The sequence below is a fragment of the Staurois parvus genome, unplaced genomic scaffold (assembly GCF_062004578.1).
Source record: "Staurois parvus isolate SC_StPar_1 unplaced genomic scaffold, SC_StPar_1.0 ptg001675l, whole genome shotgun sequence".
Classification (NCBI taxonomy): Eukaryota; Metazoa; Chordata; class Amphibia; order Anura; family Ranidae; genus Staurois; species Staurois parvus.
In genome coordinates, this window is record NW_028319471.1 from 242,916 (window position 1) to 270,695 (window position 27,780).

The 27,780-nt window shown below is 48.2% G+C and overlaps 1 protein-coding gene across 1 annotated transcript in view; it reads right to left on the reverse strand.

Moving 5' to 3' along the window:
• LOC149434784 (glutamate receptor-interacting protein 2-like) overlaps positions 1-27,780 on the reverse strand; it is a 102,264-nt gene that overhangs the window by 20,547 nt on the left and 53,937 nt on the right. Inside the window, exons 6-10 of the mRNA XM_089663382.1 lie at positions 16,352-16,415; positions 14,081-14,226; positions 8,546-8,690; positions 3,054-3,193; positions 1,383-1,562 (exon numbers count right to left, since the gene is read on the reverse strand). Of these exons, the coding sequence (XP_089519508.1) occupies positions 1,383-1,562; positions 3,054-3,193; positions 8,546-8,690; positions 14,081-14,226; positions 16,352-16,415 (675 nt within the window). The remainder of the gene's footprint in view (positions 1-1,382; positions 1,563-3,053; positions 3,194-8,545; positions 8,691-14,080; positions 14,227-16,351; positions 16,416-27,780) is intronic.

Below are 27,780 nucleotides of genomic sequence, written 5' to 3' on the forward strand. Positions count from 1 at the left end.
TTTCAGTGTCTGATGAGGAATTTCCCCCACCAATCATTATCACTCAATTCTGCAAGTGGTTCTGATTTACTATCGCTGTTCTCTAGCCGGTCTAAAACCGCTTGACCTAAAGGGACGCTTTTTGGACGCCATGGACGTTTCTCAGTTTCCAGGCAGAAAGAACAGTAAAAGTGCAGGCAGGGCGCCGGACAAAGCACTCGGGACACAATGTATGTGAAATGGTTTGATACAGGAATGTCATACTATGTGATTTTAGTGTATTTAGAGAATGTCACTTTTTGACATTTTCAAGTTTCCCGCCTGTTCTGTCCCCCGTACGTCCCGACGTTGCAGGGAACGGAACCCAGAAGACAGATGCCGACATCGGCCGGAGGACATTGCTGGGGACACTGCAGGAGGGACATCGTGGGAGCACAGGACAAGGTAAGTGAAGAACAGATGCCGGAGCAGCGCCGCATGGTAAGCCCGAGTGTAGCTCGGGGGTTACCACTTGTGGTACTGAAACCTTACCCCGAGCTACACTCGGGAATACCACCAGGGGGGTTAAAGTCCCATGAGCAAGCTTGAGACAGAACGGGGGGTGACATAAGATGTAGGTTGTACATACTGTTGCTACCCCCTAGCTTGGTTACCTTAGTTGAGGCCATCAATCACCGAACAGTGAAGGTTTGCCCCATGTTACAATGATGTAACTGGTTAGTAACAGAACAACCCACAAAATGACTGAATACTGAAAGCAGCCTACTGTCTTTGGCTGTTTGGCCCTGTGACGGGAGTCACTTTGGGTGGGGGGGCCCATGTAACACAGCTCACTTTGGAGAGGTGGGGGGACCCCTGTCTCAGCTCCCCATATCCTTATTATGTGTAAGTCACCCTGTGCCTGTTAGGGGTGCAGGGTGAGATGTCCTGATATTGTGTAGACATGTATAGGTGGGGTGTTGGACATTGTTTAAAGCCATGTGGCTGCATCCCATTGTTCTATTGTGTGTCTTGCTTGGGAGCAAACTATTATGGGATGTATGTGTTTGTGTATTGGCTAGGTGGGGGGCGGTGTTTCCAGCAGCCCTCCTGACGGGACTGTCTGTTGGGATGTGTCTCTTGTTACTAAATGCCCCGCCTTGTGTATATATCTTGTATCTGTGTTAAAATACAGCAGTCTATTTCCTGTCTTAAGATAAGTCTGGTGCTGTTTCGTCTTGTATGGTCAGCGGTGGTGTCCGTGGATCTGTGTTCGGACAAGGAAGCGGGAGTCTAACGGAAATACCCTAGTGCAGTCGGGGTCCCGTTCCGTTACAGGCCCACTTTAGTAATTAGAATTATTATATCACAAGGAAAGACCATACTGTTTTTTTTAAAAGTAAAGCAACTTGGCTGTAGCTTACCCTGACTGCTATATCCTGTCTCGATGCCAGAGCCATCCCAAGACTCGAGGGCACTGTCCACACTAGGGATTGTGGTGGAGTAGATTTCGGATAGCTTGCTGGTCTTTTGAGAGTCGGTCAGGTCATCTTCTGGGTCGCTTCCTTCGTTCACTTCATCGGACAGCTTTTGCGAGTGAGGTCCTGCAATGTGACCCAAAGTAACAGAGTAAATCCAGAAGAAGCAACAATTCTCCCAGAACATCAGGACAATTATCCCCAGTCTAGGCAGGCCAAAGGGATAATGTCATTTCACGTTAGAGTAGTAACTCATTTCTTAAATTATGGCTCTGTTGAACATTTCAATCAAAGCCAGCCAAGAGGAAGGCAGCTACTGCTGCACTCTCTCTGTAGAAATATCACCCATAGAGCAGTGGGGATCCCTTGTCATGCATTAAACATTTGTTTGTAAAAATTGGATTTTTGTACTCGCTGTATAATCCTCTACTCTAAATACATTGTAGGACACAGCTGAATTTCTCACGGATGGGTTTGATGCCACCACCTTCAGGAGCAGGACGCTGGTGCAACTAAAGCATGCCTAAGGGGCAGCCCCCTGGTCATGGCCAAACCCCCCCCATATGCAACCCAGGATTTAGTTAGTAGCCAGCAGTAGAAGGATGACAACACCAAACAAGACTGGGTAGGTGCTGTGAATGAACTCAGATAATGTAGATTTTTGTACTCACCATAAAATGCTTTTTTTCTATCGTTCACTGAAGGACACAGCTGAATTTCTCGTGGATGGGACATCCCAAAGCAGTGCCAGAAAGACAGAAGAAGAGGTGGACCGACAACCAGACAACAGAACAAGGAACCGACCCCCAGGCAGAACTCAAACCACAGCCTGAAAGACTTTCTGGCCAAAACTGGCGTCCGCAGGGGCAGCGACAGCAACCTTATAAAAGGTGGTAAATGTGTGAAATGACAACCAAGTAGCTGCCTTGCAAAACTGAACAACAGAAAAATAGTGATGAATGGCCCAGGATGCGCCTAACACCCCTATAGAATTCACTGTAATTGGAAACAGAGCTTCTCTGCCTGCAAGAGCACAGGTCTGGATCACCATTCTACGATTTTGAAATGGTGGAAGATGAAAGAAAGAAAAAGAAAAAAAACGAAAAACTAGGGAGCTACAATCTCTACATCTGAGCTCCTAAGATGCTAGGCAAAACCAGAATTTTGGGTTGCAGATGGGGGAGTTTGGCCACCACCAGGCGTGCTCTTCAGTTAATTTGCACTAGCATTCTTATCTGGAAGGTTGAGGCATCGAACCCATCCTTGGGAATTTCAGCTGTGTCCTTCAATGAACGATAGAGAAACAAAGATTGTATATACCCTGGAATCGCGTGGTTGCTGTATGGCCTCCATTTATATAAATTTTCCATGTGATGACTCCAGAATGTGAAGACTCTTGGAAAGAGCCAATAGTGCCGCTAGGGGACAGCATGGAGAAAATGGCTGCCACCCATCAATAGTTCTTTTAGTACAGATAGGCCAGTGTCCTGAATACGTTGCTTCTGCGCATAAAATTGTTGCAGTACTTAGGCAAGCATAGCGGGGCATTATTTGCTTCCAACTGTTCTAAAAGAAATCCCCACCCTAGTGCCAGCCGTACAGAAATCGCTCACTTACGCTCTGCCTGCTTTTTTATCTTGAGTGTCACCGTCTCTCCTGCCATCTGCAGCAAATGAATCGCCTCGCTCAGTGGCTTTCCTTTCAGACTGACATTGTTAATGGCTAGAATGCGGTCCCCAATGTGGATGGCTCCAGTCCTGGAAAACAAAGAGAGTGATCACGGTGTTTCAGGAGTAGGATTGGAGACAACTTTTATCCAGATAATCTTTTTCACCCTTATCCCATACCCAGTGAAGTGACTGGCCTCAGGTGATACACAGAGATTAAACAAATCCTCATAAGTTGTATCTGTTTATCTGCAGTATTCTCTTCTCTACATCCATTCAAAGTGAATTGATAAAGCTTGTCAGAGTTCAGAAAAAAGGGGGAGGAGAGCTGAAATGACATATTGTAGAGCTCAGTGAGGAGCGCTCCGAGAGCTGATTGGAGGGAAGGGACACCACCCCCTTCACACAGCACATAGGACATGTAGGCCAATTAAGATATCTTTTAGGTCATTTTCTCCTAGCTCCGTGAGCTTTCACATCCAGCGTGAGCCACTGAGTCCCATATATGTGTGTGTGTGTGTATATATATATATACACACACACACACATACATACATATATACACACACACACACACACACATATATATATATATACACACACACACACACACACATATATATATATATACACACACACACACACACACATATATACACACACACACACACACACATATATATATACACACACACACACACACACACACACATATATATATATATATACATACAGTTGCAAGAAAAAGTATGTGAACCCCTTGGGATTACGTGGAGTTTTGCATGAATTGGGCATAAAATGTGCTCTGAACGTCATCTAAGTCACAACAATAGAAGAACACTGTCTGCTGAACATAATACTACACAAACATTAGATGTTGCCATGGTTTAATTGCACATAACATGTAAACATTCACAGTGCAGGGAGGAAAAAGTATGTGAACCTTTGGACTTAATAACTGGTTGACCCTCCTTTGGCAGCAATAACCTCAACCAAACGTTTCCTGTAGTTGCAGATCAGACCTGCACAACGATCTGGAGTCATTTTGGACCACTCCTCTTCACAAAACTGTTTCAGTGTAGCAATATTCTTGGGATGTCTGGTGTGAATCGCTCTCTTAAGGTCATGCCACAGCATTTCAATGGGGTTGAGGTCAGGACTCTGACTGGGCCACTCCAGAAGGTGTATTCTGTGCTGTTGCAGCCATTGGTTTGTTGAATGACTTGTATGCTTTGGGTCATTGTCCTGTTGCCTCACCCATCCTCTGCAGAGCTTCAGTTGGCGGACAGATGGTCGTACGTTTTCCTGCAAAATGTCTTGATAAACTCTGGAATTCATTTTCCCATCAATGACAACAATCCATCCAGGCCCTGAGGCAGCAAAGCAGCCCCAAACCATGATGCTCCCTCCGCCATGTTTTACAGTGGGGATGAGGTTTTGATGTTGGTGTGCTGTGAATTTTTTTCTCCACACATAGTGTTGTGTGTTCTTCCCAAACAACTCCATCTTGGTGTCATCTGTCCACAGTATATTCTGCCAGTAGTGCTGTGGAACATCCAGGTGCTCTTTTGCATACTTCAAACGTACTGCAATATTCTTTTTGGACAGCAATGGCTTCCTCCGTGGTGTCCTCCCATGTACTCCATTCTTGTTTAATGTTTTCCTTATTGTAGATGTGTCAACAAAAATGTTAGTATGTGCCAGAGATTTCTGTAGGTCTTTAGCTGACACTCTGGGATTCTTCTTTACCTCATGCAGCATTCTGCGCTGTGCTCTTGCAGTCATTTTTACAGGATGACCACGCCTAGGGAGAGTAGCAACAGTGCTAAACTTTCTCCATTTGTAGACAGTCTGTCTTACCGTGGACACATGAACATCAAGGCTTTTGGAGATACTTTTGTAACCCTTTCCAGCTTCATGCAAGTCAACAATTCTTGATCGTAGGTCTTCTGAGAGCTCTTTTCTGCGAGGCATGGTTCACATCAGACAGTGCTTCTTGAAACCAGTAAACCCAAAACAGGTGTGTGTTTTTTAAGGGCAGGACAGCTGTCAGCAACACATCCAATATCATCACACTGATTGGAGTCAAGGTTGGCTCACTCCTGGCTCCAATTATCTCTGGGAGAAGTCATTAAGCTAGGGCTTCACATACTTTTTCCTCCCTGCACTGTGAATGTTTACATGTTATGTGCAATTAAACCATGGCAACATCTAATATTTGTGCAGTATTATTTTCAGCAGACTGTGTTCTTCTATTGTTGTGACTTAGATGCCGTTCAGAGCACATTTTATGCCCAATTCATGCAAAACTCCACGTAATCCCAAGGGGTTCACATACTTTTTCTTGCAACTGTATATATATATACACACACACACACATATACATATATATACACATATATATATATATATATATATACACACACACACACACACACACACACATATATATATATATATTTGATTAATATACTCTGTATTGGATATATTATTATACAGGATTTATGGCGCAGCACTTTACAATATAAAGGGAGACAGTACAACTACAATAAAGTTGTTTGGTAATTGTATAATTTTTCTTTGATATATCTCTAGACTGCCTCGGCGGTAGAATTTTCTTCAAAAAAATCTCCCCTGAAGAAGCCCATGAGGGCGACACATGTAGGGAGTAACTACAATTACATAACCAAGTTTGAATCTCAGTTTTACTTTTAGTACTGACATTGTTTTTATATTTTTGTATTTTTTTCCTTTTGTGTTTTTTACAAAAATACAAAATAAAAATTATATAACTTTTTAATATGTTTTGTATTCATGTTCATGCACTCTGAAAGTCCCATCTTCTCTACTGAATATTTGCACATAGGAACAGAGCTGAAGCTGTCAATCTGCTGGAAGCCCCTCCCCTGTCACCATCTCTCTCTTGGTGTCAGGAAAACTGGTCAGAAATTATTCTTGCTGATAGCAAAGGAAGGAGGCGGCAGACAGATATGACACCTAATCAGGGGCGGACTGACCATTTGAGCACTCGGGAACTGCCCGGGGCCCATAGGGGGCCCCATGAAATACCCTTGTTACCTTTTGTATAGAGTTTTTAGGGTGTGCTTTGACACAGGGGCCCCATGATCCCCTATTGCCCGGGGGCCCTATGAGTTGTCAGTCTACCCCTGCACCTAATGCTCTGGATAGAGACAAGTACACACTATAGAGGGATATGCTTTGTTCATATTTCACATCTGAGGATTACAACCACGTTAAAACCCAGACAACTAGAATTTGTAAAAGGAGACCGACAACGGCAGCTTATATATTTTCAAAATACATGTTTGCTTTCCAGGTACACTTTAGTAAAAATGAAAGTTGAACACAGCCAACCCTTGCAGGATGCCTGAAGCCATCAATCTTTTATGTTTCTATGAAATGATATGTTTTGGTTGAGGTTGGCTGTTAAGAGACCTTGAATGCAAAAAAATGACCGGTATTATTTTTCTTTGTGGTCAGGCTTGTTCATGGGAAAAATGCTGTTGACTGCAGGAAAAGGGTCTGTGATGCCTGCAACAGCCAATCAAATTTCAGATGTATTTTTTTTTGTGCAAGTTAGAAAAAGAGAGGCGCCTGATAATTGCTCTGTTATTCACTTTTATTCTCGCAGTGATAAGTAACATATATAACGCAACTGTCGTTTTTTTCTGTAGGCGCACTTGCCGTATGCATTCATGTTCTTATATGCATGTACATGGGGGCAGGGAGCGATAAACATTGTTTTTTTTTTTTTTTCTATGATATATTTTTTTCACTTAATTTTTTTTCACTTTATTGCCATGAGAGTTGGCGTAGCATGCTTCAATCTCCCTGCCATCCCTGGATCTCGCTCAGCTCAGAGCTGGAAGGAGAGGGAGGGTTGTTGACCTTGCAGGCTCTGCTCATCCAAACCGTCCTCTCCGCTCCTCGCAAGACCTCCTACTCTCTAGCTCCCTTGGCTCCTCCTCCCATGCTCGTCTCCAGAACTTCTCCAGAGCTTCAACCATCCTCTGGAACTCTCTACCCCAATTTATCAGACTCTCACCTACTCTGCTCACTTTTAGGCGATCTCTGAAAACCCATCTCTTCAGGGAAGCCTATCCTGCCCTCAGCTAATAATGGAATCTTCTACTCTACCAACCAGTCCACCCCCACAGTTATTACCTTTTGTACCACTAGCCCCTCCCTCCTAGATTGTAAGCTCCCAGAATCAGGGCCCTCCTATCCCTCTTGTATTGAACTGTATGCTCGTCTCCAGGACTTCTCCAGAGCTTCAATCATCCTCTGGAACTCTCTACCCCAATTTATCAGACTCTCACCTACTCTGCTCACTTTTAGACGATCTCTGAAAACCCATCTCTTCAGGGAAGCCTATCCTGCCCTCAGCTAATAATGGAATCTTCTATTCCTCCTACCAGTCTATCCCCCACAGTTACTACCTTTTGTACCACTAGCCCCTCCCTCCTAGATTGTAAGCTCCCAGGATCAGGCCCTCCTATCCCTCTTGTATTGAACTGTACTGTTGCTGTATTGTCTCCCGTTATATTGTAAAGCGCTGAGCAAACTGTTGGCGCCATAAATCCTGTATAATAATAATAATATATAAATCCTGTATAATAATAATAATATATAAATCCTGTATAATAATAATAATAATAATAATCACTTCAGGAGCAGAGAGAGGGATGTGAGATGTCTGCTGACAGCTCAACTCCACTACAACCTCTTGCCTGGTGCGAATCTACAGCAGTTTTCTATCTGGAAAACTACTGCATTCCCTCTGTTAATTAGGGGCAGACCTGTGCTAGTTTCTATTTTTAATAATTGTGGTTCCTGCCATGAAGATCCTCGTTCAGGCACCTCCTGTTGTGGGGCGACAGCACTCTTCCCCAATCTCCCATTTGTGCTCCCCTGTTGTCACGCTGTCACTTGGTACCAGGGGTAGACTGACAACTCATGGGGCCCCCGGGCAATAGGGGATCATGGGTCCCCTGTGTCCTTGCCCAAACTCAAAAAAGCCTATGAACAAGGTACCAGGGGCATCTCATGGGGCCCCCTACTGACCCCGGGCCCTCGGGCAGTGCCCGAGTTTCCAAATGGTCAGTCCGCCTCTGCTTGGTACCCTGGTAGAAACTACAAGCGGTTGTGCAAACACACATTGTACAGACATGGTCCACCGTCATCATTGGACAGAATACATATAGCCAGGAAGAGACTGAGAACAAAAAAAAAAAGCAGGAGGAGATCAGCATCACGGAGATGGAAAGAAAAAACACGTGGCAATTGTTTATGTTTACACAGTGCTTCAGGAAACAAAATGTCATCCAGATAGGGTTTCATCTACCTTAGGATTTGCAAATTTTGACTGTAGGCAGATGTCAGGTTTTTTTTTTTTATAGAGCATCCCCATATGTGACCCACCTCTCCGCCAGCCCTCTTTTGGTGAGACCAGAAATGACAATGGGATCAAATGGCTCTTCGGTCCCTGAGATTGTAATTCCCAGAGGTCCTCCGTATCTCTTCAGCTCCACCGTGTATATAATGGCACCCGTTGTCTCCTGCTCATCTGGAAAACAAAAGCAGAGCTATTAAAGTCACACATGGCTGGAAAGAAGGCAATGAACCTGACCATACAGGGAGGACCTGTATACTGGTTCTCAGTGGAAACAGCCATCATGTTAGCCTGACCAGTGGCGTCCCGAGGCAGGTGCGGGGGGTGCGGCTCGCACCGGGTGACACCTACCGCACGGGGTGGCACGGGGTGACACCGGACCCGCTCCACGAAAAGGTAAGTTGTAAAGCAAGCCGACGATCCCCGCAGGATGGATCCGATTCATCCTGTGGGGATTGTCGGCTTTCTTTACAACTTACCTTTTTGTGGAGCGGGTCCGGTGTCACCCCGTATAGATTGCATGCCGACAATCCCCGCAGGATGGATCGGATCTGAGGATCGGGGAGCATAATGAATCGGAGTCTGATCCATTATGCTCAATCCGCAGATCCGATCCATTCTGCGGGGATCGTCAGAGCGGGTGTCGCCAAGTGTTATCGGCAGGGTGACACCAACCTTAGGGACGCCACTGAGCCTGACTGTTAGAAGCTTTCCTTAACCTAACATCGAATATCTGCTTATTAACAGTATTAACATATGCGTGAATGAGTTGGATCTTAATAGAATAATTGAGTTGTTCTAGATTGGGAAAAGTAAGATAAATTGACTTTTTATAGTCTATGTGAATATATATATACAGTTGCAAGAAAAAGTATGTGAACCCCTTGGGATTACGTGGAGTTTTGCATGAATTGGGCATAAATTGTGCTCTGAACGTCATCTAAGTCACAACAATAGAAGAACACAGTCTGCTGAACATAATACTACACAAACATTAGATGTTGCCATGGTTTAATTGCACATAACATGTAAACATTCACAGTGCAGGGAGGAAAAAGTATGTGAACCTTTGGACTTAATAACTGGTTGACCCTCCTTTGGCAGCAATAACCTCAACCAAACGTTTCCTGTAGTTGCAGATCAGACCTGCACAACAATCTGGAGTCATTTTGGACCACTCCTCTTCACAAAACTGTTTCAGTGTAGCAATATTCTTGGGGTGTCTGGTGTGAATTGCTCTCTTAAGGTCATGCCACAGCATTTCAATGGGGTTGAGGTCAGGACTCTGACTGGGCCACTCCAGAAGGAGTATTCTGTGCTGTTGCAGCCATTGTTTTGTTGAATGACTTGTATGCTTTGGGTCATTGTCCTGTTGCATCACCCATCCTCTGCGGAGCTTCAGTTGGCGGACAGATGGTTGTACGTTTTCCTGCAAAATGTCTTGATAAACTCTGGAATTCATTTTCCCATCAATGACAACAATCTATCCAGGCCCTGAGGCAGCAAAGCAACCCCAAACCATGATGCTCCCTCCGCCATGTTTCACAGTGGGGATGAGGTTTTGATGTTGGTGTGCTGTGCCTTTTTTTCTCCACACATAGTGTTGTGTGTTCTTCCCAAACAACTCAATCTTGGTTTCATCTGTCCACAGTATATTCTGCCAGTAGTGCTGTGTAACATCCAGGTGCTCTTTTGCAAACTTCAAACGTGCTGCAATATTCTTTTTGGACAGCAATGGCTTCCTCCGTGGTGTCCTCCCATGTACTCCATTCTTGTTTCATGTTTTCCTTATTGTAGATGTGTCAACAGAAATGTTAGCATGTGCCAGAGATTTCTGTAGGTCTTTAGCTGACACTCTGGGATTCTTCTTTACCTCATGCAGCATTCTGCGCTGTGCTCTTGCAGTCATTTTTACAGGACGACCACGCCTAGGGAGAGTAGCAACAGTGCTAAACTTTCTCCATTTGTAGACAGTCTGTCTTACCGTGGACACATGAACATCAAGGCTCAAGGAGATACTTTTGTAACCCTTTCCAGCTTCATGCAAGTCAACAATTCTTGATCGTAGGTCTTCTGAGAGCTCTTTTCTGCGAGGCATGGTTCACATCAGACAGTGCTTCTTGAAACCAGTAAACCCAAACAGTTGTGTGTTTTTTAAGGGCAGGACAGCTGTCAGCAACACATTCAATATCATCACACTGATTGGAGTCAAGGTTGGCTCACTCCTGGCTCCAATTAGCTCTGGGAGAAGTCATTAAGCTGGGGCCTCACATACTTTTTCCTCCCTGCACTGTGAATGTTTCCATGTTATGTGCAATGAAACCATGGCAACATCTAATGTTTGTGTAGTATTATGTTCAGCAGACTGTGTTCTTCTATTGTTGTGACTTAGATGACATTCAGAGCACATTTTATGCCCAATTCATGCAAAACTCCACGTAATCCCAAGGGGTTCACATACTTTTTCTTGCAACTGTATATATATATATATATATATATATATATATATATATATATATATATATGGGTTTTTTTCCTCCACATTCAAGCAACATGTGACAGTAATTAGTCTAGCTATCCCTCTCCCATCTTCCACCATCTATGTACGTAAGAGATAAAGTTTCAATAATAAGAGAATTGTAAGAATCTATTTCATACATTATAAGCTTACAAGATTTATACTGTAATATTTCTTGATTATGATATTTATATATGATATAACTCTTATATTAAGATTACTTTTAGGAGATATATATATATATGTGTGTGTTATACATCTAATTTACCCTGATTGATGGAATGTCAGTGAAGCTTTGTCTAGACGTTCTAAAGTTACACTCAGACTCTGAGGGAAGGGAAGAAGACTGAGGTTTTGTTCTATACATCTGTTGCCAATTATCTTTGTAGAACTACAAGGGAATACCAGCCCATTTTTAGGAAGGTGGGGGCTGAATTGCTCCTTTTTAGAGCAGAACAAAGACTTTGGACACAGAGATTCACACTTGCTTTTGGAAGGAAGGCCAAGGGAGATTACTTATTCATACTATACACACACAATTACATACAATTTTTATCTCAAGAACATAACTATATTTTTGGACATTATCTAAACATTCTGTATTCCAATATTTTATTTCTAATTTTACGCAACATTATTATTAAATAATTTCACTCTATGACAGCTGGGAAGATCAGAAAACACTGATGCCTGGGCGGGATCACACTGCACTCTCTGAGGCCTGGGCAGGATCACACAGTACTCTCTGATGCCTGGGTGTGATCACACCGCACTCTCTGAGGCCTGGGCCGGATCACACCGCACTCTCTGATGCCTGGGCCGGATCACACAGCACTCTCTGAGGCCTGGGCGGGATCACACAGCATTCTCTGAGGCCTGGGCGGGATCACACAGCACTCTCTGAGGCCTGGGCGGGATCACACAGCACTCTCTGAGGCCTGGGCGGGATCACACCGCACTCTCTGAGGCCTGGGCGGGATCACACCGCACTCTCTGAGGCCTGGGCGGGATCACACAGCACTCTCTGAGGCCTGGGCGGGATCACACCGCACTCTCTGAGGCCTGGGCGGGATCACACCGCACTCTCTGATGCCTGGGCGGGATCACACCGCACTCTCTGATGCCTGGGCGGGATCACACAGTACTCTCTGATGCCTGGGCGGGATCACACCGCACTCTCGGATGCCTGGGCCGGATCACACCGCACTCTCTGATGCCTGGGCCGGATCACACCGCACTCTCTGATGCCTGGGCCGGATCACACCGCATTCTCTGATGCCTGGGCCGGATCACACCGCACTTTCTGATGCCTGGGCCGGATCACACCGCACTCTCTGATGCCTGGGCGGGATCACACCGCACTCTCTGATGCCTGGGCGGGATCACACAGTACTCTCTGATGCCTGGGCGGGATCACACCGCACTCTCTGATGCCTGGGCCGGATCACACCGCACTCTCTGATGCCTGGGCCGGATCACACCGCACTCTCTGATGCCTGGGCCGGATCACACCGCACTCTCTGATGCCTGGGCCGGATCACACCGCACTCTCTGATGCCTGGGCCGGATCACACCGCACTCTCTGATGCCTGGGTGTGATCATACCACACTCTGATGCCTGGACGGGATCACACCGCACTCTCTGATGCCTGGGCGGGATCACACCGCACTCTGTGATGCCTGGGCGGGATCACACTGCACTCTCTGATGCCTGGGCCGGATCACACCGCACTCTCTGATGCCTGGGCCGGATCACACCGCACTCTCTGATGCCTGGGTGTGATCATACCACACTCTGATGCCTGGACGGGATCACACCGCACTCTCTGATGCCTGGGCCGGATCACACCGCACTCTCTGATGCCTGGGCCGGATCACACGGCACTCTCTGATGCCTGGGCCGGATCACACCGCACTCTCTGATGCCTGGGCGGGATCACACCGCACTCTCTGAGGCCTGGGCTGGATCACACCGCACTCTCTGATGCCTGGGCGGGATCACACCGCACTCTCTGATGCCTGGGCCGGATCACACCGCACTCTCTGATGCCTGGGCGGGATCACACCGCACTCTCTGATGCCTGGGCGGGATCACACCGCACTCTCTGAGGCCTGGGCGGGATCACACAGCACTCTCTGAGGCCGAGGCGGGATCACACCGCACTCTCTGAGGCCGAGGCGGGATCACACCGCACTCTCTGATGCCTGGGCGGGATCACACCGCACTCTCTGATGCCTGGACAGGATCACACCGCACTCTCTGATGCCTGGGCGGGATCACACCGCACTCTCTGATGCCTGGGCGGGATCACACCGTACTCTCTGATGCCTGGGCGGGATCACACAGCACTCTCTGATGCCTGGGCGGGATCACACAGCACTCTCTGATGCCTGGGCGGGATCACACCGTACTCTCTGATGCCTGGGCGGGATCACACAGCACTCTCTGATGCCTGGGCCGGATCACACCGCACTCTCTGATGCCTGGGCGGGATCACACCGTACTCTCTGATGCCTGGGCGGGATCACACAGCACTCTCTGATGCCTGGGCCGGATCACACAGCACTCTCTGATGCCTGGGCGGGATCACACAGCACTCTCTGATGCCTGGGCGGGATCACACCGTACTCTCTGATGCCTGGGCGGGATCACACAGCACTCTCTGATGCCTGGGCCGGATCACACCGCACTCTCTGATGCCTGGGCGGGATCACACCACACATTCTGATGCCTGGGCGGGATCACACCGCACTCTCTGATGCCTGGGCGGGATCACACCACACATTCTGATGCCTGGGCGGGATCACACCGCACTCACTGATCCCAACGGTATCAAAAAAGATACTTGAAAAGCCTTTCTGTCCAAAATGCACCAAGGAAGTTAAAAACAAAACAAAAAACAATATCTTTTCCAACTGAAAATCTCGGAAAGATGGAAAAAAAGTGACATTTTTCTCTTTATGATTAATATTTATGTCAGTAACCATAATGGTGACATATGGCGACCTCCACACTGTAAGTGACTTTAAGCACAAGGTTTCATACCAGAGTTGTCTTCATCCTTGCGAATCTTCAGTTTGACCAGCTCCTCGCACTGCCGCAGGATCTGCACAGCGTCCTCCATTGAACAGTTGTCAAGACGGATATTGTCGATTGCCAACAGCTTGTCACCTGGCTCCAAGGTGCCAGTTCTGCGGAGGGAGGGGATAAATCTCTGCATTAGATAAATCACCCCAAAATGTCACCACTTTTTTCACCAGTGGTGTAAACTCTGCTTGAAACTGATTTTGACTTTGTTAATATGCACATGTCCGGAATGGTCAAGGGAATGTTTTATATTGGTGTGGTGGTACTTTAGATCAGCCTTTCTCAACCAGGGTCACTTGGTACCCCAGGGTTCCTTTAGTTCAGGGATGGGCAACCTCAGAACTCCATCTGGAGTGGAACTACAAAGACCCATAAGGTATTGCAAGACTGACAGCTTCAGGTCTGAATTCCAGGGGCAGAGGCATGATGGGATTTGTAATTTCACTACAGCTGGAGTGCCAAGGTGGCCTACACCTACTTTGGAGGTTGCTTTAGAGTTCCTTGAGCGTTTTCTGCCTCTAAGTTACCACTCACTCAAATAATCCTTTCAGCTGTCTGTAAGGGTGGCATTCTTTCCATCGACCATAAATATAAGGAGCATTCTTCCCACCAACCACCAGTATAATGAGACCCTTTCCCACTATCAATGTAGGAGGACCCTTCTCCCACTGGCCACCATTGTAACTGAGCACTGAACTCTCTCCCAAAAGAAAGGGGCCACTACACTGACCACCAATATAACGAAGCCTTACACTGACCACCAATATAAGGGAGCACTACACTGAACCCCCAGTGTAAGGAGATTCTACACTGACCACCAATATAGGGGGAGTACTACACTGACCACCAACATAAGGATAGCACTACACTGACCACCAATATAGGGGGAGCACTACACTGACCACCAATATAGGGGGGCACTACTCTGACCACCAGTGTAAGGGAACACTACACTGACCACCAACGTAAGTGGGACACTATACTGACCACCAGTTTAAGGGGGACACTACACTGACCACCAGTTTAAGGGGGACACTACACTGACCCCCCAGTGTAAGGAGATTCTACACTGACCACCAATATAGGGGGAGCACTACACTGACCACCAATATAGGGGGGCACTACACTGACCACCAATATGGGGGGGGGGGTACTACACTGACCACCAGTGTAAGGGGACACTACACTGACCACCAACGTAAGTGGGACACTATACTGACCACCAGTTTAAGGGGGACACTACACTGACCACCAGTTTAAGGGGGACACTACACTGACCACCAATGTATAGGGACACTGCAATGGCACTCAATCTAAAGCAGCAATACACTGAAATCCAATGTAAGGGTACACTACACTGACCCCCAATGCAAGGGGAACTACACTGGCCCCCAATGTAAGGGAACACTACACTGACTACCAATGTAAGGGGGCCCCACACTGACCACCAATGTAAGGGGACACTACAATGACTAAACAATGTAAGGGAATACTACACTGACCACCAGCACAAGGTAGCACTACACTGGCCTCCAATGTAAGGGGATGCTACACTCACCCCCAATGTAAGGGGGCTCTATACTGACCCCCAATGTAAGGGGATGCTACACTCACCCCCAATGTAAGGGGGCTCTATACTGACCCCCAATGTAAGGGGATGCTACACTCACCCCCAATGTAAGGGGGCTCTATACTGACCCCCAATGTAAGGGGATGCTACACTCACCCGCAATGTAAGGGGGCTCTATACTGACCCCCAATGTAAGGGAGAACTACATTGACCCCCAATGTAAGGGAGAACTACACTGACCACCAATACTAAGAGAACACTACCATTATATGGTCTGCATTTCTTTTCTGACCTTTAATATTATTTGTTACATTTTGAAGTTATGTGTGAAAATAAATTTGATTGCATATAGAAACCCTGGGTGTCAAAAATGCCAAGTACACCATACTACGTATTCTTTTATTCATTCTTATATCCACAAGATACCGCTAATGGTCTATGCACTGTAGATAGAATAATTATTAGCAGGGGTTCCCCGAGTCCTGAAAATGATTTCAAGGGTTCCTCTGTGTTAGAAAGGTAGGGAAAGTCTGTAGAAGACGAGCAGTTTATGAATCGGGCTGTGATCCTATACAACGGCCTCATAAAATGTATCGCAACTTTGATTTCCTGCTGCCTAGAAACATCAATCAATCTCTCTCATCGAATGCAATACCCACCTGTGCGCTACACTGCCCTTCTTGATATCAGAGATTATTAGAGGTTCTCCCGGTTTTCTGCTTGCTGAAAAGAAAAAAGAAAAAGGTTAAAATCAACAAAGTTGCTTTACATCATTAGTCAATACCCAATTAATAATAATCATAATAATAATTATAATAATAATAATATTATACAGGATACCAACAGTTTGCTCAGCGCTTTACAATATAACGGGAGACAACAATACAGTTCGATACAAGAGGGTTAGGAGGGCCTGATCCTGGGAGCTTACAATCTAGGAGGGAGGGGCTAGTGGTACAAAAGGTAGTAACTGTGGGGGATGGACTGGTAGGAGGAATAGAAGATTCCATTATTAGCTGAGGGCAGGATAGGCTTCCCTGAAGAGAGAGGTTTTCAGAGATCGCCTAAAAGTGAGCAGAGTAGGCGACAGTCTGATAGATTGGGGTAGAGAGTTCCAGAGGATGGGGGAGGCTCTGGAGAAGTCCCGGAGAAGAGCATGGGAGGAGGAGACAAGGGAGCTAGAGAGCAGGAGGTCGTGCGAGGAGCGGAGAGGACGGTTTGGGTGATATTTGGAGACAAGATCGGTGATGTAATTTGGGGCGGAGTTATAAATGGCTTTATATGTTATTGTTAATGTTTGAATTTTATCCGTTGGGCAATGGGAAGCCAGTGGAGGGATTGGCAGAGAAGGGTGGAGGACACTGAGTGGAGGCCAGTGGAGGGATTGGCAGAGAGGGGTGGAGGACACTGAGTGGAGGCCAGTGGAGGGATTGGCAGAGAGGGGTGGAGGACACTGAGTGGAGGCCAGTGGAGGGATTGGCAGAGAGGGGTGGAGGACACTGAGTGGAGGCCAGTGGAGGGATTGGCAGAGAGGGGTGGAGGACACTGAGTGGAGGCCAGTGGAGGGATTGGCAGAGAGGGGTGGAGGACACTGAGTGGAGGCCAGTGGAGGGATTGGCAGAGAGGGGTGGAGGACACTGAGTGGAGGGATTGGCAGAGAGGGGTGGAGGACACTGAGTGGAGGCCAGTGGAGGGATTGGCAGAGAGGGGTGGAGGACACAGAGTGGAGGCCAGTGGAGGGATTGGCAGAGAGGGGTGACAGATACAGAACGGTTAGTAAGGTGAATGAGTCTGGCAGCAGCATTCATGACTGAAGAGGGGATAGCCTGTGATTCGGTAGGCCAATGAGGAGGGAGTTACAATAGTCAAGGCGAGATATAACAAGGGAGTGTATAAGTTGCTTAGTGGTTTCCGAGGTTAGGAACGGGCGTATCTTGGAGATTTTGCGGAGGTGAAGTCTACAAGATTTATAATTATACATACATACATTACATTACGTTATAGCTATTCCATTGATGTCATTGGTCCACATAATCCATTCAAGCAAAAGTTATTGGCCACTAGCAAGCCCTTCCCACTGGGTCACTGCCCTGGCTGACCTGGTGCCATATCCAAGCAGAAGCTCCACCTATCCCAAACTATCAGTAGATCCAGAAGAAGGTGGCACACCTAAAGATCCAATCCATGTAAAGTTTTATTGTTTTGGAAAATCAACACAATGACCTGCCTTGGAGGAAAACCTCATCCTTCTATGACACGTTTCACCCAAAACTGGGCTTAATCATAGAGACTGCACACAAGGCCTTCATGCCGAGTCACTCCCCTGGATGACTGGGTGCCATACCCAAGCAGGAGTCCATCCTCTTCCCAAACTATCAGTACATCCAAAAGGAAAGAAACCAGTGGCACACCAAAAACTCAATGCAAGATTTATTGTGTTGGACAAGCAACATGAAGCCCTGCCTGGGAGGACCTGCTGATGCATTTAGCCAAAACATGACCTGAAAGTGGTTGTAAACCTCAGACATGAAATATGAACAAAGCATACGCCTCTATAGTGTGTACTTGTCTCAATCCAGAACACTAAGTGTTATTTCTGTCCACTGCCTCCTTCCTCTGCTATAATTAGTCATTTGTGACAAATTTTCCTGACACCAAGAGAAAAATGATGATGGGTAGGGCACAGCTTGTGATAGACCGTGAGCTGTGTGGAGGGAGGGGGGGGGGGTGTCCCTTCCCTCCAATCAGCTCTCAGAGCTCTCCCCATTGGGTGTAGCTTCAGCTTCCTGCCCCCTACTTTTCAGAGCTGAGAGATCCTGTGTAAATACTGCACTTCCATTAGATGTAGGGGAAAGATGACGGCAGATAAACAGGTACAACTTATGTAGGAGGATTTGTTTCATCTGTATCTCCTGAGGCCAATCACTTCACTTGGCAAATGTGAGGGTTTACAACCGCTTTAATCAATCATAGAGTCCTGCTATTAAGCCCAGTTTTAGCTGAAACGCGTCAAGAGTGGGTTGCTTTCCCGGAACAATATGGCCCCGGTCACACTTGAGCTGAATATCATTGGACATTTTTCAGGTGATATTGTATGTATTTCAGGCTTCAGTGATTTTCTTGATTTTTAATCAATTGAAAATTGACACCAACGACAAGGGACTATTCCTCCCACTGATACCAATGACGGGGCACTATTCCTCCCACTGATACCAATGATGGGGCACTATTCCTCCCACTGACACCAATGATGGGACACTATTCCTCCCACTGACACCAATGATGGGGCACTATTCCTCCCACTGACACCAATGATGGGGCACTATTCCTCCAACTGACACCAATGATGGGGCACTATTCCTCCCACTGATACCAATGATGGGGCACTATTCCTCCCACTGACACCAATGATGGGGCACTATTCCTCCCACTGACACCAATGATGGGACACTATTCCTCCCACTGACACCAATGATGGGGCACTATTCCTTCCACTGACACCAATGATGGGGCACTATTCCCCCCACTGACACCAATGATGGGGCACTATTCCTCCTACTGATACCAATGATGGGGCATTATTCCTCCCACTGATACCAATGATGGGGCACTTTTCCTCCCACTGACACCAACGACAAGGGGCTATTCCTCCCACTGACACCAACGACAAGGGACTATTCCTCCCACTGACACCAACGACAAGGGACTATTCCTACCACTGACACCAACGACAAGGGATTATGCCTCCCACTGACACCAACGACAAGGGACTATTCCTCCCACTGTTACCAATGATCAGGCACTATTCTTCCAACTTACAACATTTTCTACTCTCACTGGTCAAGGTCTGCGGCCCCTAAAGTCTGAGGGGCAGTAAATTGGCCCTCTGTTTCAGAAGTTTTGAGACCCCTGTCCTAAACAGTAGATCTTAATTTCATATTAAACCCTCAGTTGTTACTGAGTGAGTATGCAGCTTCTTTATCTTTGAATCCTTGCCTATGTTCCCGTTTAAGTTGGTGCCAATGTCCTATGGAGCCACCCTTGTGCTGTATGCAGGGACTGGAGCTGTGTCTCCGTACAGAGTGTGCATCAATAGAAACACACAGATCCATAGCCTAGGATACAAGGCGCCCATCTGCTCCTCCCTCTTTCTATCATCTTCAAACAGACTGGCACTGTCCACTGGTAACCCTTTCCTGTAAAGACCAGAAGCTCTGGGAAGCAGCACTGAGAGTGCAGGGTCCAGCAGCATTGAAAATTGTAAACTGTAAGAATATTTACAAATAGTTTTCTGGGGAATGTTTATTTTATTGGGCTTAATGCATGAAGCTAAAAAGTGCTGAGGGTGTAATATTACTTTAAAGTGTTCCTAAACCCAGGACCCTGCGTTCACTATATCTGCTCTCCCCGGACCCCGCATTCACTATATCCGCTCTCCCCGGATCCCGCATTAACTATATCCGCTCTCACCGGACCCTGTATTCACTATATCCGCTCTCCCCGGACCCCGCATTCACTATATCCGCTCTCCCCGGACCCCGCATTCACTATATTCTCTCTCCCCGGACCCCGCATTCACTATATCCGCTCTCCCCGGACCCCGCATTCACTATATCCGCTCTCCCCGGACCCCGCATTCACTATATCCGCTCTCCCCGGAACCCGCATTCACTATATCCGCTCTCCCCGGACCCCGCATTCACTATATCCGCTCTCCCCGGACCCCGCATTCACTATATCCGCTCTCCCCGGACCTTGCATTCACTATATCTGCTCTCCCCGGACCCCGCATTCACTATATCCGCTCTCCCCGGACCCCGCATTCACTATATACGCTCTCCCCGGACCCCGCATTCACTATATCCGCTCTCCCCGGACCCTGCATTCACTATATCCGCTCTCCCCGGACCCCGCATTCACTATATCCGCTCTCCCCGGAACCCGCATTCACTATATCCGCTCTCCCCGGACCCAGCATTCAGTATATCCGCTCTCCCCGGACCCCGCATTCACTATATCCGCTCTCCCCGGACCCCGCATTCACTATATCCGGTCTCCCCGGACCCCGCATTCACTATATCCGCTCTCCCCGGATCCTGCATTCACTATATCCGCTCTCCCCGGACCCTGCATTCACTATACCCGCTCTCCTCGGACCCCGCATTCACTATATCCGCTCTCCCCGGACCCCGCATTCACTATATCCGGTCTCCCAGGACCCTGCATTCACTACACCCGGTCTCCCAGGACCCCGCATTCACTATATCCGCTCTCCCCGGATCCTGCATTCACTATATCCGCTCTCCCCGGACCCTGCATTCACTATACCCGCTCTCCTCGGACCCCGCATTCACTATATCCGCTCTCCCGGACCCCGCATTCACTATATCCGGTCTCCCAGGACCCTGCATTCACTACACCCGGTCTCCCAGGACCCCGCATTCACTATATCCGCTCTCCCCGGACCCCGCATTCACTATATTTGCTCTCCCCCCGGACCCTGCATTCACTATATCCGGTCTCCCCCCGGACCCTGCATTCACTATATCCGGTCTCCCAGGACCCTGCATTCACTATATCCGCTCTCCCCGGACCCCGCATTCACTATATTTGCTCTCCCCCCGGACCCTGCATTCACTATATCCGGTCTCCCCCCGGACCCTGCATTCACGATATCTGGTCTCCCCGGACCGCGCATTCACTACATCCGTTCTCCCCGGACCCCGCATTCACTATATCCGCTCTCCCCGGACCCCGCATTCACTATATCCGCTCTCCCCGGACCCCGCATTCACTATATCCGCTCTCCCCGGACCCCGCATTCACTATATCTGGTCTCCCCGGACTCGGCATTTACTATATCCGCTCTCCCCGGACCCTGCATTCACTATATCCGCTCTCCCCGGACCCCGCATTCACTATATCCGCTCTCCCCGGACCCTGCATTCACTATATCCGCTCTCCCCGGACCCCGCATTCACTATACCTGGTCTCCCCGGACCCTGCATTCACTATATCCGCTCTCCCCAGACCCCGCATTCACTATATCCGCTCTCCCCGGACCCTGCATTCACTATATCCGCTCTCCCCGAACCCCGCATTCACTATATCTGGTCTCCCTGGATCCTGCATTCACTATATCCGCTCTCCCCGGACCCCGCATTCACTATATCCGCTCTCCCCGAACCCCGCATTCACTATATCTGGTCTCCCTGGACCCTGCATTCACTATATCCGCTCTCCCTGGATCCTGCATTCACTATATCCGCTCTCCCCGGACCCCACATTCACTATATCTGGTCTCCCTGGATCCTGCATTCACTATATCCGCTCTCCCCGGACCCCACATTCACTATATCTGGTCTCCCTGGACCCCGCATTCACTATATCCGGTCTCCCCTGACCCCGCATTCACTATATCTGGTCTCCCCGGACCCTGCATTCACTATATCTGGTCTCCCAGGACCCCGCATTCACTATATCCGGTCTCCCCGGACCCCGCATTCACTATATCCGGTCTCCCCGGACCCCGCATTCACTATATCCGCTCTCCCCGGACCCTGCAGTCACTATATCCGGTCTCCCCGGACCCCGCATTCACTATATCTGGTCTCCCCGGACCCCGCATTCACTATATCCGGTCTCCCCAGACCCCGCATTCACTATATCTGGTCTCCCCGGACCCTGCAATCACTATATTTGGTCTCCCACAGTACACAGAACTTAGAAACGCAATTGTTTTGTAAATATAAACTGCTAAATACCTTTTCTCATCAGCAGTATATAGCAGTCTTTTGACTTCTATCAGTGCCCAGCAAAGCACTGGTTAAAGCTTGAAGGAGGAGTTTTAATTTTGCTCTAGGAGGATGCAGGACCCCTGACCCTCTGTCTTGACAGCGCTGATTAGCTCTGTGCTGACCACATGCACTCTCCCAAGAAAAAAAAAAACTCTAGCAATACACACTAAACTGAGCATGTGCAGCTTGCCCCCCAAGGCTCTGTTCTATCAGCAGATGGATTGTGGACAGTAGAAGAAGGGGAGGATCAGAGAAGACAGGATCAAACAGCCTTTTTACACAATGCAGAGGATGAACCCCTTAGGTTCCACAGTGAGTATAACAAGCATGCTTTACTGCATCTACAGACTGATTGTACTGTTGGGGGTTTAGTTACACTTTAAGCAAGAAAAGAGAACAATGTTTCCCCATGTCAGGTTTCTATTGATGCTGGTTAATATTTGGGTACAGGATAGCAGGTTTGCATATGTCAGACAGTGTCCCATAATGCCCCTGGGCCGAAGTCACGGGAAGCAGAGACAATAAATCACTGAAAAAACAGAACTTATCCCTCCGCAGGGACTGGAAGAGAATGCAGGAAGAATGGACGGGGAGATTGATGCCGCGCTGATAATAGATGTCTAATTAATTCAACATCTCCTCTGCAGGGAAGGATGATAAACGAGGGGAAGGGACGTGCGGAGGGAGGGTGGTGGATTCCCGCATACGATGGCCAGTTTGGGGAAACAAGCCCCCGGGCTCTGGGCTCTCAGAGGAAACCACTAAACGCATCATAATTCACAGCGCGCCGCCCGTCCCGAAATACAAAGGGACGTGACTGTACTTTTTTCATCCAACAAAAAGCTACTCCGATGATAGATAACGATTTCCAATACTCGTCGGCACCGGGGGCTTATTAATCTTTCCTATACGGGATCATTGAGAACGCTGTGAGTTTGCATATAAATGCGGTCATTCCTTACATCCCAGACAGATACGTCGTAATCTGCGCAACTAGCCAAAGAAATGAAATGCGCAGCACGCGGTCAAGCAGCTATCGGGACTTTTAGTTCCTTAAATCTGACCTCCGGCCTTCCGTTCAGTCTTGCACAGTTGTAGCAGCTCCTCTCCCGGACTAAAATGGTTTACTCTGATTTCACCGCACACTGCGAGCTTCTCATAATGTGCAATAAAAACCGCAGCATGCCGGATAGAGCTCCGCCTCATGTCCTGGCTGGAAGCATGGCAGCATCTTTTAGCCCTTTCCTCCCCGGCCCGACTGTCCCAGGCCCGCCCCACTCATTTATTTTAATGATTTCAATCATGGCGCTCAGGATCACGTGTGGGTGTCACCTAGGGCGGTCTGCATGCAAAGGCACCCTGCCTAGGAACGCCCACTCCCCCAGAATGACATCTGCCCATCAAGGCATTCTGATATTTGCATAACTCCTCCCACTGCTTTCATCAGGACTAAAGGTTCTTGAGAGGAGTACTGAGGTTTTCAGGAAGCTATGTATAGCACCCTTCCGGCCCCTCCCACTAGCCATGGTCTGCCTGCATTGCATAGAGAAGAACAAATATACAGCGCTACAACTTCCACTTTACCAGTCCACTTGATGAGAAACACCATTCATCTCACTGACAGCGGCTCCAGCAAGGCTGTATGAGATGAAAAGCCGGAACTTCTGTAATAGCCCAAAACAAATCATATTTATTTCTAAGGAATAATGCATAAAATCCAAAAAAAAAAAAAAAAAATTCCAACGCATTTCACCATAATTAACCCCTAGACACCGAGCGCACACGCAAATATGCAGCCTCTCGGCGTCTGGGCCTTGATGCCGAGCGGCCACATATTTGCGTACCATCTGAAAATACATATGTGCTGAGAGCGCGCGCCCTGCGTGCTCCCAGCGCATATGTCCGTGACTCAAGGAAAGATCCCGATATCCCCTTGCGATCGGGACCTTTTCCGATCATGTGGGCGCCGTGACAGCGAATCACGGCGGTCACATGACCCTAAAACCCCACCCCGCCTCCTGGCTTCTGAAACAGTTTTTTCTGGAATAGTTTTTTACATTTTAGAATGCAGTGCCTCGGGACTGTCCGTAATTGTAGAGGGCGCCTCGCGACTGTCCATAATTGTAGAGGGCGCCTCGGGACTGTCCATAATTGTAAAGGGTGCTTCGGGACTGTCCGTAATTGTAGAGGGTGCCTCGGGACTGTCCGTAATTGTAGAGGGTGCCTCACAACTGTCCTTTATTGTAGAGGATGCCTCTGGACTGTCCGTAATTGTAGAGGGTGCCTCACAACTGTCCTTTATTGTAGAGGGTGCCTCGGGACTGTCCATAATTGTAGAGGGTGCCTCGGGACTGTCCATAATTGTAGAGGGTGCCTCGGGACTGTCCATAATTGTAGAGGGCGCCTCGGGACTGTCCATAATTGTAAAGGGTGCTTCGGGACTGTCCGTAATTGTAGAGGGTGCCTCGGGACTGTCCGTAATTGTAGAGGGTGCCTCACAACTGTCCTTTATTGTAGAGGATGCCTCGGGACTGTCTGTAATTGTAGACGGTGCCTCACAACTGTCCTTTATTGTAGAGGGTGCCTCGGGACTGTCCATAATTGTAAAGGGTGCTTCGGGACTGTCCGTAATTGTAGAGGGTGCCTCGGGACTGTCCGTAATTGTAGAGGGTGCCTCACAACTGTCCTTTATTGTAGAGGGTGCCTCGGGACTGTCCATAATTGTAAAGGGTGCTTCGGGACTGTCCGTAATTGTAGAGGGTGCCTTAGGACTGTCCATAATTGTAGAGGGCGCCTCGGGACTGTCCATAATTGTAGAGGGTGCCTCGGGACTGTCCGTAATTGTAGAGGGTGCCTTGGAACTGTCCGTAATTGTAGAGGGTGCCTCGGGACTGTCCATTATTGTAGACGGTGCCTCGCAACTGTCCATAATTGTAGAGGGTGCCTCGCAACTGTCCATAATTGTAGAGGGTGCCTCGGGACTGTCCGTAATTGTAGAGGGTGCCTCGGAACTATCCATAATTGTAGAGGGTGCCTCAGGATTGTCCATAATTGTAGAGGGCGCCTCGGGACTGTCCATAATTGTATAGGTTGCCTCGGAACTGTCCATAATTGTAGAGGGTGCCTCGGAACTGTCCATAAATGTAGAGGGTGCCTCGGAACTGTCCATAAATGTAGAGGGTGCCTCGCAACTGTCCATAATTGTAGAGGGTGCCTCGGAACTGTCCATAATTGTAGAGGGTGCCTCGGAACTGTCCATAATTGTAGAGGGTGCCTTGGAACTGTCCATAATTGTAGAGGGTGCCTTGGAACTGTCCGTAATTGTAGAGGGTGCCTCGGGACTGTCCATAATTGTAGAGGGTGCCTCAGGACTGTCCGTAATTGTAGAGGGTGCCTCGGAACTGTCCGTAATTGTAGAGGGTGCCTCGGGACTGACCTTAATTGTAGAGGGTGCCTCGGAACTGTCCGTAATTGTAGAGGGTGCCTCGGGACTGACCATAATTGTAGAGGGTGCCTCGGAACTGTCCATAATTGTAGAGGGTGCCTCGGGACTGTCCGTAATTGTAGAGGGTGCCTCGGAACTGTCCGTAATTGTAGAGGGTGCCTCGGAACTGTCCGTAATTGTAGAGGGTGCCTTCGTGACTGACCAAAATTGTAGAGGGTGCCTCGCAACTGTCCATAATTGTAGAGGGTGCCTCGCAACTGTCCATAATTGTAGAGGGTGCCTCGGGACTGTCCGTAATTGTAGAGGGTGCCTCGGAACTATCCATAATTGTAGTGGGCGCCTCGGGACTGTCCATAATTGTAGAGGGTGCCTCGGAACTATCCATAATTGTAGAGGGCGCCTCGGGACTGTCCGTAATTGTAGAGGGTGCCTCGGAACTGTCCGTAATTGTAGAGGGCGCCTCGGAACTGTCCATAATTGTAGAGGGCGCCTCGGAACTGTCCATAATTGTAGAGGGCGCCTCGGAACTATCCATAATTATAGATGGTGCCTCGGAACTGTCCATAATTGTAGAGGGTGCCTCGGAACTGTCCATAATTGTAGAGGGTGCCTCGGAACTGTCCGTAATTGTAGAGGGTGCCTCGGAACTGTCCATAATTGTAGAGGGTGCCTCGGAACTGTCCGTAATTGTAGAGGGTGCCTCGGAACTGTCCGTAATTGTAGAGGGTGCCTCGGAACTGTCCGTAATTGTAGAGGGTGCCTCGGAACTGTCCGTAATTGTAGAGGGTGCCTCGGAACTGTCCGTAATTGTAGAGGGTGCCTTGGAACTGTCCGTAATTGTAGAGGGTGCCTCAGGATTGTCCATAATTGTAGAGGGCGCCTCGGGACTGTCCATAATTGTATAGGTTGCCTTGGAACTGTCCATAATTGTAGAGGGTGCCTCGGAACTGTCCATAAATGTAGAGGGTGCCTCGGAACTGTCCATAAATGTAGAGGGTGCCTCGCAACTGTCCATAATTGTAGAGAGTGCCTTGGAACTGTCCGTAATTGTAGAGGGTGCCTTGGAACTGTCCATAATTGTAGAGGGTGCCTTGGAACTGTCCGTAATTGTAGAGGGTGCCTTAGGACTGTCCGTAATTGTAGAGGGTGCCTCGGAACTGTCCGTAATTGTAGAGGGTGCCTCGGGACTGACCATAATTGTAGAGGGTGCCTCGGAACTGTCCGTAATTGTAGAGGGTGCCTCGGGACTGACCGTAATTGTAGAGGGTGCCTCGGAACTGTCCGTAATTGTAGAGGGTGCCTCGGAACTGTCCGTAATTGTAGAGGGTGCCTCGGGACTGACCATAATTGTAGAGGATGCCTCGGAACTGTCCGTAATTGTAGAGGGTGCCTCAGGATTGTCCATAATTGTAGGGGGCGCCTCGGGACTGTCCATATTTGTAGAGGGCGCCTCGGGACTGTCCATAATTGTAGAGGGTGCCTCGGGACTGTCCATAATTGTAGAGGGTGCCTCGGGACTGTCCATAATTGTAGAGGGTGCCTCGGGACTGTCCGTAATTGTAGAGGGTGCCTTGGAACTGTCCATAATTGTAGAGGGTGCCTCGGGACTGTCCATTATTGTAGAGGGTGCCTTGGAACTGTCCGTAATTGTAGAGGGTGCCTTGACTGAAAAAAGGTTGAGAAACACTCCTATAGAGCACTCAGACGTGTGCATTGTGGTGTGCTTTACGGCAAGTTTCTGTTTTTGTACCATATCTGTGCACTGAGGTGCTTTTCTATAGCAGTAGTGCACATCAAATCCTGGGGACGCGCCATGGCGTGAACGGGCCCTATTTACCAGTATGAC